Source organism: Chlorocebus sabaeus, chromosome 12 (genome assembly GCF_047675955.1).
Source record: "Chlorocebus sabaeus isolate Y175 chromosome 12, mChlSab1.0.hap1, whole genome shotgun sequence".
NCBI classification, from domain to species: domain Eukaryota; kingdom Metazoa; phylum Chordata; class Mammalia; order Primates; family Cercopithecidae; genus Chlorocebus; species Chlorocebus sabaeus.
Window position 1 is genome coordinate 48,747,810 of NC_132915.1, and position 15,878 is coordinate 48,763,687.

A 15,878-nucleotide genomic window follows, 5' to 3' on the forward strand; every position below is an offset into this window, starting at 1 on the left:
ACCAAATACTTAAATCTATACTACATAGATCTAATGCTATACAGACATCATTCCATACCAATACATACATATAAAATCTTCATTATTTTGTCTAATTAATACTTCATAATATGGATGCTTTATAATTTATTTAACCAGCCTCTCTCTGATAATGGACATTGAGGTTATTTCTAATTTTCCACTTTTGCAAACACTTTATAATGAACACTTAGATTGATTTGAGTTTCTGAATATTTTCATATTAAATTAATAATATATATTGCCAAATCCAGAGAAACTGTACCATTAACACTGTTTACTGAAGTCTGTAAGAGAGCATCTTTTACCCACACTTTCACATATACTGGAAACTCTTAAATCCCCATTAACCTGATTGAGAAAAATTTTATTTTGTTTTTATTACTATGTCTTTTAACAAAATTAGTATTTTTGTTGGGCATCTTTTCAGATGTAAATTTGTGACGTGTATTTCCCCTTTTAATTTTCTTTGGTCTATTGAGTGTTTCTATTTTTAAAAGTTTATATCGGCCGGATGCGGTGGCTCATGTCTGTAATCCCAGCACTGTGGGAGGCCGAAGTGGGTGGATCACAAGGTCAGGAGATCGAGACCATCCTGGCTAACACGTCTCTACTAAAAATACAAAAAATTAGCTGGGTGTGGTGGCATGTGCCTGTAGTCCCAGCTACTTGGGAGGCTGAGGCAGGAGAATCACTTGAACCTGGGAGGCAGAGATTGCAGTGAACCAAGATTGCACCACTGCACTCTAGCCTGGGCAACAGAGTGAGACTCCGTCTCAAAAAAAAAAAAAACTTTAGATCTAGCATCTTGGCTTGGCACATAGTAGACAGTCATTACTATGTGCCACTTATGCATATTTGCAACATTTTCACAAGTGCAGAGAATAATACATTGAGCCCCCATATAGGCAACACCCAGATTCCATAAATATCAACATGAGGCCAATCTTGTTCATACCATTCTCACCTGCTTCCCACCCTGACCCTGATTAATTTCTTTAGTGTTCTTTGTATGTAAGGGTTTAAACTTTGTCATATGCTGCAAATACTCCCTGCCCCCCACCGCAGTTTCCTGTTTGTCTTTCAGTATGTTAATATTTTTGTGCCATACTGGTTTCAGACTTTCATGTTGTCACATCTGTTAATCTTTTCTTTAGAGTTTCTGGATTTTGTGTAATTTTTAAAAAGACCCCCTCCCTACCACCATCAAAATTTATAAAAATATTGTCTTTGGGCTGAGCGCAGTGGCTGACGCCTGTAATCCCAGCACTTTGGGAGGCCAAGGCACGTGGATCACCTGAGGTCAGGAGTTCGAGACCACCCTGGCCAATGTGGTGAAACCCCCTCTCTACTAAAAATACAAAAATTAGCTAGCTGGGCCTGGTGACAGGCACCTGTAATCCCAGCTACTTGGGAGGCTGAGGCAGGAGAACTGCTTGAACCTGGGAGGCAGAGGTTGCAGTGAGCCAAGATTGCGCTACTGCATTTCAGCCTGGGTGACATCTAAAAAAAAAAAAAAGAAAGGATTATATGCTTTTAAATGGTCTATTGTTTGATAAAGATTAATATTAAATTAAAACTTTTTACAGGTACAGTGAGGATAAATTTTTTTGTTTGTTTTTGAGACAGAGTCTTGCTCTGTCGCCCAGGCTGGACTGCAGTGGTGTGATCTCAGCTCACTGCAAGCTTCGCGTCCAGGTTCACGCCATTCTCCTGCCTCAGCCTCCCGATTAACTGGGACTACAGGCGCCCACCACCATGCCCGGCTAATTTTTTTAATTATTATTTTTAGTAGAGACGGGGTTTCACCTTGTTAGCCAGGATGGTCTCGATCTCCTGACCTCGTGATCCACCCGCCTTGGCCTCCAAAAGTACTGGGATTAGAGGCGTGAGCCACCGCGCCCGGCCCCAGTGAGGATAAATTTTATAAAATTTCCACTAAACTGCAAAAGTGGTTTAATCAACATAACATTATTCCTGATGAAGGACATAAAATATCTGTAACCAGTTGTTAAAGTGAGAAGGTGGGATCTAATCAGATGTGCTCAGTTACTTCCATCTTAGCACCTCTGTTGTAAATCCTTGGGCCTCAGTTTTCTTGTTTGAGGCCCAAAGGCATTTATTTGCACATTTGTTCCTATTATCCAGTAGCAATATTTTAGAACATTCTAAAATGGGTCCCAAATTGCTGAAGATTTATCATCCTGCTGTTCCAGGGATTGTTGGTAATCTTCATCCTTTCCTAATTAGAAGAGGCCCCTGGGCTGCAAGTACAGTCAGCCAGGTGGGTGGGTTACACTGGAAGAAGGAGCAGGCTAAACTCAGGCCAGCGGAGTCTTCATGCTCATCAGGTTCTCACCTCTTGTCTCCCTCTGCAGGCACATCCTCATCTGCCTTGCTGCCTACCTGGGCTGTGTATGCTTTGCCTACTTTGATGCTGCCTCAGAGATTCCTGAGCAAGGCCCTGTCATCAAGTTCTGGCCCAGCGAGAAATGGGCCTTCATTGGTGTCCCCTACGTGTCCCTTCTGTGTGCCAACAAGAAATCATCAGTCAAAATCACGTGATGGCAAGGTGGTGGCTGGCTTCTCTGCTTATTGCCCCTCATGCAGTGGGCTTCCTTTGCTAGGAAGACAGCCAAGGGATTTCGAAGAGTTGGGATGTGGGCTATCTTTTCAAAAATCTGTTTGCTGAGGCTCTCACTAATATGTCTGTGGACCACCAGGATTCCCCTGTGCAAGGGGAAAAGTGTCTTTTCCTTTCCCAAAGACGGAAAATGGAGGGCTTAGGGACACTAGATGCATCTTTCTCAGCATCGCTTCCAGATGCAGTGACTTGTTGAGCTGCGTCCTTAATGGCCATGGCAGAGCAGTCCCTTGGGGGATCCAGCCCTGTACAATGCATCTCATCCTGGAGAAAGCTGGCCTGCTCCAGACCCCACCATTCCCAGGCACCCTTGGAGTGGACTCTACTGATGACAGACAGACCCTCTGACCGACAAGACTCTCTGACTCTCTGATGGAAGATGCCAGAGATTTTCCTTTGGGGTAATTGTCCTTAAACAAAACCAAACAGATGAAACACACACAGGACTTGTGGCTAAAAAGGCTAGTTTTTCACTTGCATTTCTCAACTAACATGCATCTGTGAATCCTTTTACTACTACCTCTGTGGAGAGATGGAGAGACTTCAGATAAAGGTGAAGCTAATGAGTAAAACCCTCTCTGCCAAAACCTACACTCCACTGTAGGCCATTCTTGAAGATGAGCACAGTTTTTAAATACTGACATCATTTCCGCTTCCCCCTCCCACCCCAGCTCAGCAGCCTCAAATCCACAGAGAAGAAGAATTATGGCATGAACATTCCCACAGACCCACCATCTTTAAGACTTGACCTCCGTAAGTTTACCAAAGGGCTCCTCACAATTGTGGTGGGGGTTCTGGTTCAAAATTTGGAGCACACATGAAGTTTTTGGAAACTTTTTCTCATTTAAAGTCTCCAATATGCTGTACTATTCTGGAAATTACCTTCAAGAATCTCACTTGTTGTTTCTGTTGTGTTTTCTGTGGGCATCATGTTATTCACTCTTGCGGTAGAAGGTGCTTTCTGGGTTTCCCAGGGTATCCAACGGCTCACTTTTCTCAAGTGCTGGCAGTAACTATGCACTCATGGGCTAGTTTGGGCGGCTGATGCAGCAGTGCAAATCTGTTGCCTTCTGAATTTTTCTCACCTAATGTGACATTGGCTACAATGAATCTTCTCTTCATCGGGCTGAATGAAAGATTCAAGAACTGTCTTCAAGGTGCATGGTGGGAATTATCAACCTCAGGGATACTCATTTTAACTCAGGCATGTCCTGCTTTGTAACATTCCATTGTTGGGAGAGGGCAGGACAGGTGCATTCTTGTGTGGGCAGGAGTCATGTCACTGTCCTACATATGTAAGAGTTGGGAAGGTGATGATTTTTGGCACGTCCAGGAACTCTTACTCTAGTTAGAATTTGTACAAGATCCAAGGTGAAGACCCCAATAAGCAACTGAATTTAGAGTTTAAAAATGAATGACTTTATGCTACATCTGTGGTTATCAAATTATGTAGCTTGTTCAAGAGCAGAACCCTGTTTGCAGTAAGAAATCTTTGTGGAACCCCAGTGTGTGAAATAAATTGTATTTTATTAACTTAAATTTAAGGTCAAATTTATAGCATTTACTTAATAATATATGAGGTGGTAAAAATGCAAATTAACAAATTGGTAATTTCCAAGGTAGAAAAATTAGGTGTTGAATGAGTGTATATGTTGCTTTATTATACTTTTATATATAGAGAGAGTGTGTTTTGTTTTTGAGTCAGGATCTTGCTGTATCACCCAGGCTGGAGTACAGTGGTGCAATCATGACTCACTGTGGCCTCTGTCTCCCAGGCTAAAGTGATCCTCCCACCTCAGCCTCCCTAGGAGCTGGGACTACTGGTGCATGCCACCACTCCCAGCGAATTTTTGTATTTTTTCATAGAGATGGGGTTTCACCATTTTGCCTAGGCTGGTCTCGAACTCCTGGGCTCAAGAAATCTGCCCGCCTCAGCCTCCCAAAGTGCTGGGAATAGGCATGAGCCATCACGCCTGGCCTAAAAAATATTTTTAAAATGATATTTGAATTAAATATTCGTGGAACTTCTAATGTACCTCTTTGAGACCTATGTGGTTGATGGAACAGAACTGCTGTTAAGTCCTTTGGGTTTCAAGTCTATAAATTTTTTTTTTTCTTTTTTTTTTTGAGACGGAGTCTCGCTCTTTCACCCAGGCTGGAGTGCAGTGGCTGGATCTCAGCTCACTGCAAGCTCCGCCTCCTGGGTTTACGCCATTCTCCTGCCTCAGCCTCCCGAGTAGCTGGGACTACAGGCGCCTGCCACCACGCCCGGCTAGTTTTTTGTATTTTTTAGTAGAGATGGGGTTTCACCATGTTAGCCAGGATGGTCTCGATCTCCTGACCGCATGATCCGCCCGTCTAGGCCTCCCAAAGTGCAGGGATTACAGGCTTGAGCCACTGCGCCCGGCCAAGTCTAGAATTTTTTAAAGGCAAATATCAGACCATTCTTATTTTAGATTGACTTTATCAGGCATGGATTCTGGTCTCATCTACTTTATGGTATAAATGCTCCAAGGTAGGGGGTTTGTTGTATATTTTAAGCCCAGCTTTTTTTTTTTTTTTTTTTTAATGTGAGAAGCAGAATGTGTTTCTAGAAATGGTTTTAAAGAGATGAGCTGAGAAATAAATGTCGAATGGAGTATATTTGAGGAGGACAAAACATTACTTCACTTTTGAACAGAAATCACTCTAGCTTGCCAGCATGGGATATAAACCAAAAGAGTAGAAATATACCCATCTTATTTTAAGTTGGATTTATGGCATCACTCATTTATGTAAAAGCACTACAAACTCTTTAAAGAAAATTGGGAAACTACAGAAAAGTCAAAGAAAAAAAAAGGTAACCCATATTTCTATTGCCCAGGTATAATCCTTGTTAATATTTTGGTGTAGTCTCCTCTTTTTTCCCCCAATATAGTTGTAAATAAATGATGTCTTTCAGAGTTGACATTTATCCTGTAGCTTGAATGGCATATACATGCCAGTTGTGTATTTTTTCATGAAGTGTGGGTTTGGAATACACTAGAGTTAGCTATATGCTTGAATGCTGATCATTGCTTTTGAGACTGACTACTGAGTCTACCTTTTTAATCAAGCCTGACATGAATGGGCCCTAAAAAGTAATGAATGGAATTCTACTTTTTGATGTGCCTCTGCACTTGGCTTGGTGAGTCATCATAAATAGCTGTTAAATATGTGACTTTACAGATTTTGATATGTTCAGATTGTAAAAAATGAACAGCTTATTTCATTAATTGATGGGCAGCCAAGAACCTCCCTCCCTCCAGTAGGGCTGACACTTAGGAGTTAGGTCATGGTGGTGGTTACTTGGCATGGCTAATCAGATTTTGTTCTGGTCAGAATTTGCCCAAGATCAAGACCCAGCAGAAACTGGAGTTAGGTTATAAAAAACCATTCATGTTTCTGAGTGATCATTTCAGTCAGTGATTCATGTTTTACAGTGTTTAGTTGTTGATTAGAAAAAGTAATCTTTTCTTCCCTTTATTACATCATTATAAATCAAGTCCTTCTGTGAACACATTTAAGGTGCGTGGAGATGAGATGTCTGAATCCATTTGGGGACGGGCTGCATTTTTGGGGAACTCTGTGCTTGTCCAGTGAAGAGTGCCTAAAACATTAATTGTAGATCAAAGATGTTCTTTTGAGGGACAAAGCTTGATGGTCATCAAACACAAGGCTTTGTAAAAATACAACCACCTCTTCCACTTACTGGATCTCTCAGGTGTGTAAAACTTCTCTCGCCAGTTCATCGTGCTTCCATGAGCCAGTGCCATGTCGAGTCCCCAGGACTGGGATTTGAGTCTTCCTGGCTCTTTATCCCTTGGGGCAGACATGGAACCATCTCTGAGGGACAGGTGGATGCTGAAGCTCACCCGGTCAGGGCCCCTCTCCTAGCTCCTTTTACACTGAAATTAATCTGAACGCTTTCATAGCCAAGGCTTTGCCTAGGTGCTATTATTCCAGCTGGCCAAAGAGAAGTCTTGGGCCAGATTGGGATTCTCAATGGATTTTATAGACATAATTCCCTTACAAACTTAAAAAAAAATGACCCCTACTTTATAGGACTAATTGTTTGAATTGTATCTTTCTCTATATGTTAAACCAGATTTAAAACTATTTTATAACCACAGTATGTAATCAGAGCAATCTCGTATTTTCAGATATATACCTTGTTATATACCTTACGTAGATGTGCTGTATAAGGGTGGCATGCCCACTGGCTGTGGTAAAATTTAATCCCCATTGCTTTGGGAGTGATTTAAGGCCTTTTGAAGTGGAGCTTTTGCACTTTATACTTTTTCTGTGAACTATGATAACTATATTTGATATTAAAGCTGTAAGTGGCATTTTCAGCAAATGAATATGTACGTGTGTGTCTGTTTCCAAAATGATTTCTGAACTATCTGCGGTGAAAATGTATCTGATGGATTGTAGAGCAAAGCACATTGCCTAAATTCATTTGTTAATGAATTGGGTACCATTGTTATTAAAAATGCTTAAAATAATTGTTGTTACTTGTTGGTTTCTTCTCAGAGCTGTGAAGTTAATACATGAAAATATTTCCAGCATAAAGTACCTAAGAACAGTTTATTTTTACTAAAACTTCTATAGTCATGTCATATAGATATAAATCTCAAATACAGGTCTGGTGCGGTGGCTCACGCCTGTAATCCCAGCACTTTGGGATGCTTAAGTGGGTGGATCACTTAAGCTCAGGAGTTCAAAACCAGCCTGGGCAACATGGTGAAACCCTGTTTCTACCAAAATCACAAAAATTAGCCAGGTGTGGTGATGCACACCTGTAGTTCCAGCTATGCAGGAGGCTGAGATGGGAGGATTGCTTGAGCCTAGGAGGTAGAGGTTGCAGTGAGCAGAGATCGCACCACTGTGTTCCAGCCTGGGCCAAGCAGTGAGACCCTCTCTCTCAAAGAAAAAAAAAAAAAAAAAAGACCATAAGAGAAGAAAGACTGGTTAAGCATTATCTGTATCATTACAGTGGTTCTTTTAGACTTTTTTTTTTCTTTTTTTTTTTTTTTTCTGGCAGAGGTGAGGGGACAAGGAGTGGCCCCAAAGTTCTTTGGCAATAGAAAAGCTGTAGGAAAACGTCCATGTACAGGTTGAATATCCCTAACCCGAAAATAAAAAATCAGAAATTCTCCAAAACCTGGAACTTTTTGAGCACCTATATAACAATCAAAGGGAATGTTCCTTGGAGCATTTCAGATTTCTGATTTTTTGGATTAGGGATGCTGTATAATGCAAATATTCCAAAGTCTGATAAGATCTGAAATCCAAGCATTTCTGATTCCAAGCCCTTTGGATAAGGGACATTCAATCAGTATATAATTTTCTGGGTGTTCAGATATCTCTGGTAGTCCATCCAGGTAAAGTCTCCCAGCAGGAGACTAAGCAACCTTTCAAATCCTTTTGGTGCTGAAATTGGTTACTCAGTCTTCAGGACTGAACTTTTTTGAGGCTATGGTCAGGGACAGTGGCTGAGGAAGTTGAGGGCTCTGCTTTTGGGGCACTGACACGGGTGTGTGTGTCTCTCTCCCCGACAGTCTGGACTATCTGTGTCTCCTCATGGGTGACCTCTTTTTCTGAGTCTGACCAGGAGTTGATGCAGCCACCCCTGCTCCCTTTTCCAGCTTGCCCTTTGAAGACCAGAGCTCAGGGGCTAGCTTCTCCCACTCTTCTCTTTTAAGGACTTTTCATTAAAAGAGCATTACATTGAAAGACTGTGTTAAAGGACTATACTATAAAGGGCTGGAATGGGCAGACCCAGGGTTCTGGTAACTTACATCTTAGGGGTCCTCAACAAACTGGAAACTTAGATTTTTTCCTTGCAGACTGTTTCCTGATTTACAGTTTCACAGTTCTTAAGATGGTATTTGGGTTTGTCATACCATTCTGTCTACTTTTGTATAGTTGGATTTTTTCATAATAAGAAGTTAAAAGATATGGTATTTGAGCTTTTGTTCTCCACTCTCTACAGAGCGGGTTCTCAGCCTTCTTTCCCACACCGTTTTAAGAGGGCTGGCAGCCCCTGTCTCCCACTGGAGAACTGAATCTTGTCTCAAGTGGCACTTCTGTCTCTTAACTGTCTCCAGTCTGGCGACACCTAGTTTACCTGGGAAGTCTGTCTGGGTGTTAACTCACAAAAAGGAAGAGATCACCCTCATCTGGGTTTTTGTTTATTTTATGCTTCTCATTAACACAAAACATTTGATTCAGCTGCTTTGGCAATTGAGAGCAGAAACCAAAGTGCTGTTTTTAAGATGTAACAAATAGCGGTAGTTTATTTTTATATTTGGGCTAGTGATAGGGAAGTGGCTGAAGGTAAGGCCAGGAGCGTGAAGTAATGGAAAAGGTACAGTGGCACTGATGATATTTGCGAGAGAGGGTTTCCTGTGAACAAAGAAAGCCATTGGCTACCGGGGTGAGAGGGACGGAGACTCTCCTGGAGTAATATTGCCATCTTGTGGCTCTTTGAGGCATTGCTATGTGGCTCAAGCAAAGCCCTTCCCAGTTCCTAATCATCCCAGAGGTCGCCCATTGTCTCAAAACGCCAAGTTATGTAATCTCTTTGTGGGCCCAGGTATGTTTCCCTGGATTTTTCCAAGCATGTTTCTGCCTGCCTTTTCCTCTCCTCTCTTCCCTTAGAAATTCAGTTTTCACTCCTCGCCCCGGGTGTTTTAGAGGTTGTCCAATGTGATAAAGCAAATGCTGTTGGCCCTCGGTATTCGAGGGAATTGGTTCCAGGACCCCTCAACCCGCATACCAAAATTCCAGAGGCTCCACTCTTATATATAAAGTAGCATCGTATTTACATATTACCTCTGCACGTCCTGTTGTGTGCTTTAAATCATCTCTGGATTACTTATAATACCTAATACAATGTATATGCTGTGTAAATAGTTGTTAAACTGCATTGCTTTTTATTTGTATTATTAGTTATTGTTGTGTTATGATTTTTTACTGTTTCTTTTTCCCTGAATATTTTCGATCCATGTTGAATAGGTGGATGTGGAACCTGAGGTTACAAAGGGGCTGTATTTAAAACCAATTTAAGGTAGTTGTGATTTAGAGAAAGTTTTGTTTTTTTGTTTGTTTATTAGGTATGGGGTCTTGCTATGTTGCCCAGGCTGTAATGTAGAGTCTATTTACAGGCACCATAATGGCACACTACAGCATTGACCTCCTGGCCTCAAGCAATCCTCCTGCCTCAGCCTCCTTAGTAACTGGGACAAAAGGCACTAGCCACCGCCAGTCTGGAGGAAGTTTTTAATCCACTGGAGTGAAATTTAACTTTTGGGATTAATAGCTCAATTTACACAAGTCAAATGTAATTGTAACTCACATCTTTTTAAAGATGAATCTAGTTTAAATCAACACTTAGCAAGTGTCTGTTTGGTATTAACTATTATGTTGCCTGCAGAGGGTTATAGGGATGGATGGAGTAGCTCAGATGTGGGGAGGGGAGACGAAGGCCCCGGACTCTGCCGAATCCCCATAGTAGAGAGGAATCAACAGTGTCGGGGAGGCAGGAAGGAGACAGTGGTTGAGTTTTCACCAGGGAGGAGCTGGGACTTGAGAATTGTAAGCTTTAACTGATAAACCACGAGCCACATATGATATGGAATTTCAGTCTATTGAAATAATTGGTAGACTCCTTAGGAATTTTCTTACAAGCAAACCTTATTTGACAGCCCATCGCATAAGTTATCTTTCACGTAAGTGGTCTCATTTACTCTTCTCAGCTACTTTGTGAGGCTGGCATTACCATTATTCCTGTTTTGGATATGATACAGCTGAGGCTTGGAAATGTAGTTTGACCACTGCTATTGCAAGGATGGGAACCCAGGACTTTTGACTCTCAGGTTTAATTCTCTTTCCACAAAGGATTTAATGCAAATGAGTTAAAGGTTTTCATGTAGGTGGGCATCAAATTGGAATTATCAGTTTCAAAAGTGTCCTATTAGTACAAATAATGGGATAAAATACAGTTGGCCTTTCATATGCACGGGTTGTATATCTGTGAATTCAACCAGCCTTAGATTAAAAACACTTAAAAAATTCAGTACTGAATATGTAGAAAGTATTTTTTTTTTAGTTTTTAATTGTGCCTTTATTCCACTTAGTTCATTAAAAATGTACTTGTTTTAAAGATCCTACAAACTAACATGGGCTATAGGTCACCCCTCAGCATGTTATTTATTTTTTTAAAAAGCAGTATTTCTTAGAGGAATCTTACTGATCACACTATATGTCAGATATGATGTTACAATAATGTCAGATATGATATATACAGTCTAAACGAGACAGGCCGGTTAAGAATTTACATGATGGAAATATATACATATTAAAAGCTAGCCAAGTGGACAGACGCATGCAGCGGGGAGAGCAGGTGATAGGAACTCCTTTAACGATCAGTACAGGGCTCAGATGCAAGGAATCTGGACTTCCCCTGTTACAGTAAATAGCTTTCACTAACGTATACAGGTATTCCATACACATCTGAACACACGAGGGTAAGTTGTGACCTGCTACACGTACAGTCTAAAGTGGTGTAACTGATCTTCCTTTGATACTCCCAAGAAAACTGTAAATAGTGAACCCCATGCAGGTAGTGGGAAGCACTGGTCTTTTATCATAGGTTGAACCTGAAGAGGTTTAATTCCTGACATTAGTATTTGTAAAGAGTGCATGGCTCCTTTTTCTGTTTTCTCCACAGCTGACATGCATTCAGTGCAGGGGAATTCTGATGGCTGTTTGACCTAATAGTGATAACTGAACTACTGTTAAAAATGTGGGAACGTTTTCAATACTATTGAGTTACACATTTAACATTAAAAAAACAAAAACAAAAACATGGATCATCCATAGCTTTAAGTCAAAAGGTAGAAGGGAGTGTGTCTGAAGTTTAATGCTTTTAGTTATACTATTCTGTGGGTTCTACCACTGTCCTAAAGAACGACACTGCTACACTGCTTCTTTCCACACCAACACAGGCACTAGTTTGAACTCAGACAAAACCTGAAACAGAAGAAGTGCCACTCTTCCTCCGGGGTCTTTTAAGAAACTGGACCAAAATTATAAATTATTCAAGTTTCCTTTTGAGTGGTGTCTTTATGTGTGTAACTATCTAGAGAACAAACCAAATAAGAAATGTCTACCCCTGCAAGAGTGTGGACTTTGGGTATAGTTCTGTTAGGAGTCAGGAGCCTCGAGCAGCGTTTACAGTCAGGGCTGTTTTCTTACACACGCCCCATTTACCCTGCGTTTGTGCCAACTATTACAGCAAATGCGTTTTGCAGGGATTATGCTTCACAACTCAGGCCTACAGATCCTTTTCGGGAGATCTCTCCAGCTAAGTAGAAAACTACCCGAAAAGGCGGCGGGTTCTGTGAACCTGAAGAGAAGACTCAGGGTCTCTCTGAAAGCCTTTAAATTACTGCTGGAATTGCAAGTTCCTATTAGTGAGAAAACAGCATTAAAATAACTTGAAGGTCTGTTTCATTGGCAACTTAGAACACAAAGTATTTTATTTTTAAACTTTTAAAATTTGAAAACAAGCTGGCTACATTAAATAATACAGTTTCCAAAACTGAGTTCACTTGGAGCTCAGTTTTTCTGCTTGAAATACAAACACAACTTCTAACACTCGTAGGTGGGAACAGTACTGTTTGATGATCTGTGATTAGATGAACTGATCGATCTCAGTTGGCAACATCCCTTTTTTTTTTTTTGCCTTGGTAAAGGTTTTTTTTTTTTTTTTTTTTTTTTTTTGAGACGGAGTCTGGCTCTGTCGCCCAGGCTGGAGTGCAGTGGCCGGATCTCAGCTCACTGCAAGCTCCGCCTCCCGGGTTTACGCCATTCTCCTGCCTCAGCCTCCGGAGTAGCTGGGACTACAGGGGTAAAGGTTTTAAAAAATTCTAGAATAGATGCATTTTTCTAGTTTTACACTGACAATTTCATCCCAAACGTCTCCTGGGAGACATAGACCATGTACAGGAATCCATCTTCATCCTCACTCTCGTACACCTCTGAGACCATGAAGACGCTCACCATGCTGTGTCCGCTCACCACCAGGAGGAAGGTTTGATTAGCATTGAGCTGTAAGCACTTTCTAATTATCTTGATGAGCTCACTCTCGTTGACGTCTTGAACATCAGGTACAAGGAACTTCGTTTTATCCAGGACAGGAAGCTGCTTCTCACCCTTGTATCGTTCTGTTATCACCGGGATTTTGGCTGGATGCTGCTCTTGAATAAGTCGGACATCTACCCTTTGTTCGAAGGTGTGGCCCTGCCTGAAGGTCTCCCCCGGCAGGTGCGGGGATCTGGGCCGCGGCGGCGACAGCGCGAGGGTCCCGGCGGCTTCTGGGGACGGCGGCGGCGGAAAGTATTTTTTCTTGTCATTCTGTAAGCAATACAATATAACAACTGTGTATGTAGACTTTACGTTGTAATAGTTATTACAACTAATGTAGAGATGCTTTAAAGTATAGGGAAGGGCTGGGAGCGGTGGCTGGCTCCTGTAATCCCAGCATTTTGGAAGGCTGAGGTGGGCGAACCACTTGAGGTCAAGAGTTGGAGACCAGCCTGGCCAACATGGTGAAACCCTGTCTCTACTAAAAATACAAAACTTAGCCTGGCGTGGTGGCGCACGCCTGTAGTTCCAGCTACTCAGGAGGCTGAGGCAGGATAATTGCTTGAACCCAGAAGGTGGAGGTTGCAGTGAACGGAGATCGTGCCACTGCACTCCAGCCTGGGTGACAGAGCAAGGCTCTGTCTCAGAAAGAAAAAAAAAAAAAAAAAAGGGTGGGGGGAGAATGTGCATAGGTTATATACAAGTACTGCATGATTTTATATCCTGGAGTGAGCATCCTCAGATTTTTGTAAACGGCAGCTAGTAATCCAAACAATCTACTGCTTAACAGTCCCGTGGCCACAGTGAGGAGCCACAGGCTATCTCTCTTTACTCAGTGACAGGTCTGCAAGTCTCATTATTTCCTGGCCATCTCTATTGGATGCCCATAGACACCTCACATTTGCTTGTACTTATACCTCTCTTAAATCTGGGCCTTGTCCACTTTCTCAGTGAGTGGTGTCACTTTCCATTCAGTTGGCAGAGGCAGTCCCCACCTCCCTCAGTTGTCTATATCCGATCTATTTTGAGATAGGGTCTTGCTCTGTCACTCAGGCTGGGTGCAGTGGTGCAATCATAGTTCAAGGCAGCCTCCATCTCCCGGGCTCAAGGGATCCCTCCTGCCTCAGCCTCCTGAGTCACTGAGACCACAGTCATGTGTCACCATGCCTTGCTAATTTTTAAATTTTGTCTCTTTATGTTGCCCAGGCTGGTCTCAAACTCCTTGGCTCAAGTGATCCTCCCAAAGTGCCGGAATTATAGGTATGAGCCGCTGTGCCCAACCCATATCCAATCTAATAGTATATAAATCCTCTTAATTCCACTTCTCCAATGTCTCAAATCCATCCATTTCTCCTTATCCTGGAGAAGGTGCCAGCATCTATTGCCCATCTGTCCTCCTTCTGGAGCCAGAGCTGTCTTTCTAGAGTGAAATCTGACAGTGTCCTTCCTGTTCAGGTCCCACCAGTTCCTCCCCATTGCTCCTAGAACAAAGCAAACCTTATTGGAGACCCTGAGTGTGATCTGAAGTCTCCTCCACGATCTGGTCCCTGCCTTCCTTGCCAGTCTTTCTGGTTTTGAGCATCTCCCCCTCATTCCCTTCACTCGAGTCTCTCAGAGCTTTGTGTGTTCTTCCTGATCTTTCACATGGCCTTTGGGCCTGTCTCCATTGCTGTGTAACAGATCAGCTCAAAACTTAGTGGCCTGAAACATCAGAAATTTATTCTGTCACTGTTCAGGAGGCCAGAAGTCCACAATCAAGGTGTGGGCAGGGTTGGCTCCTTTTGGAGACTCTGAGCAAGAATCTGCTCTGTGTCTCTCCCTCCATTGTCACGGGGCTTCTTCCTTGTGTCCCTGTGACCTTGTGTCTAAGTTTCTCCTTTCTCTTATAAAGACATCAGTCATTGAATTTAGGGTCCACCCTAATCCAGTATGACCTTAACTAATGACATCTGCAAAGACCCCATTCCCAAATAAGGTCACATTCTGAGATTCTGGGTGAGGGTGAATTTTGGGGAAACATTATTTGAACCACTACACTGTCATGTGCCAAGCATGTGGAATCCCCTCCCCACTTTTAGCTAAAACCGCCAGAATGGATTTAGTGTTGTGGAACCTCCCCCGCCGTGTGTGCATGCACCTTGCATGCACACATACGTGCCCACTGACACGTGCTGGCACACACGTACCCAGGGTTTCCTCTTTCTCTCCCATGGTCCCTGGTGAAATTTCCTGTAATACCTTTTCATGCTCTCCCTCCGAGGCAGGGAGGGGTACCCCTATCTACAACCAGCTGTGGAAAATGCCCCGAGAAGCAGTGAAGGGAGGCAGCGCTAAGGAGGAGAGTGATGTGGGCTGAACTAGGAAGGAGGGGGTTTTAGGAAGCTGGCCTGGGGGTTCACTTGGAAGAAAACCTGTTCTCTTCCCAAATCTTAGGATGTCTGGAGGGATAAGGCCATCCAGTCTGGCATCTCCCTGCCTGCACCGCATGGCCTCCTCATCTTTGTATTCCCAGAGACAAACCCAGGGCCTGGGAGACTGAATCCAAACATCAGTTTATCAACCAATCAATCTGTAAAGCAGCGATCTCCAAACTTTTTGGCACCAGGGACCAGTTTCATGGAAGACACTTTTTTCCACAGACTGGAAAGGGCTGGAGGTGTGGGGTGGAGAATGGTTTCAGATGGTTCAAGCTCATTACATTTATTGTGCACTTTATTTCTATTATTATTACATTGTAATGTATAATGAAATAATTATTGTAATGTAAGAATAATAACTATTATTACATTGTAATATATAATGAAATAATTACAACTCACCGTAATGTAGAATCAGTGGGAGCCCTGAGCTTGTTTTCCTGCAACTAGGTGGTCACATCTGGGGATGATAGGAGACAGAGACAGATCATCAGGCATTAGATTCTCATAAGGAACACGCAGCTTAGATCCCTCCCATAAGCAGTTTACAACAGAGTTCACGCTCCTGTGAGAATTGAATGCCACTGCTGATCTGACGGGAGGCGGAGCTCAGGCGGTCATGCTCG

The 15,878-nt window shown here is 42.5% G+C and overlaps 2 protein-coding genes across 3 annotated transcripts in view; one reads left to right on the plus strand and one right to left on the minus strand.

Annotated features, from left to right (window-relative positions):
• Positions 1-7,188, plus strand: part of ACER2 (alkaline ceramidase 2) — a 71,995-nt gene extending 64,807 nt beyond the window's left edge. For both annotated transcript variants that reach the window (XM_037998359.2, XM_007969130.3), the window contains one exon: positions 2,397-7,188. In XM_037998359.2, coding sequence (XP_037854287.1) covers positions 2,397-2,583 — 187 coding nt within the window. In that variant the 3' untranslated portion in view covers positions 2,584-7,188. The remainder of the gene's footprint in view (positions 1-2,396) is intronic.
• A 5,276-nt stretch (positions 7,189-12,464) lies between these two features.
• Positions 12,465-15,046, minus strand: LOC103219881 (microtubule-associated protein 1 light chain 3 beta). Its single transcript, XM_007969959.3, has 2 exons — positions 15,022-15,046; positions 12,465-13,128 (listed from the first exon to the last, which is right to left on the minus strand). Exons 1-2 carry the CDS (start codon positions 15,044-15,046, stop codon positions 12,644-12,646), a joined length of 510 nt encoding a protein of 169 aa, XP_007968150.3. The 3' UTR covers positions 12,465-12,643.
• Positions 15,047-15,878: the final 832 nt, after the last annotated feature.

What these genes read in the sequence shown, in the direction of transcription:
- LOC103219881 (XM_007969959.3), bottom strand. Translation starts at nt 15,046, where the DNA reads ATGGGAGAGAAAGAGGAAACCCTGG. An exon ending in AGAGAAAGAGGAAACCCTGG is followed by an intron (nt 13,129 to 15,021) that starts GTACGTGTGTGC and finishes CTACATACACAG; the next exon opens with TTGTTATATTGTATTGCTTA.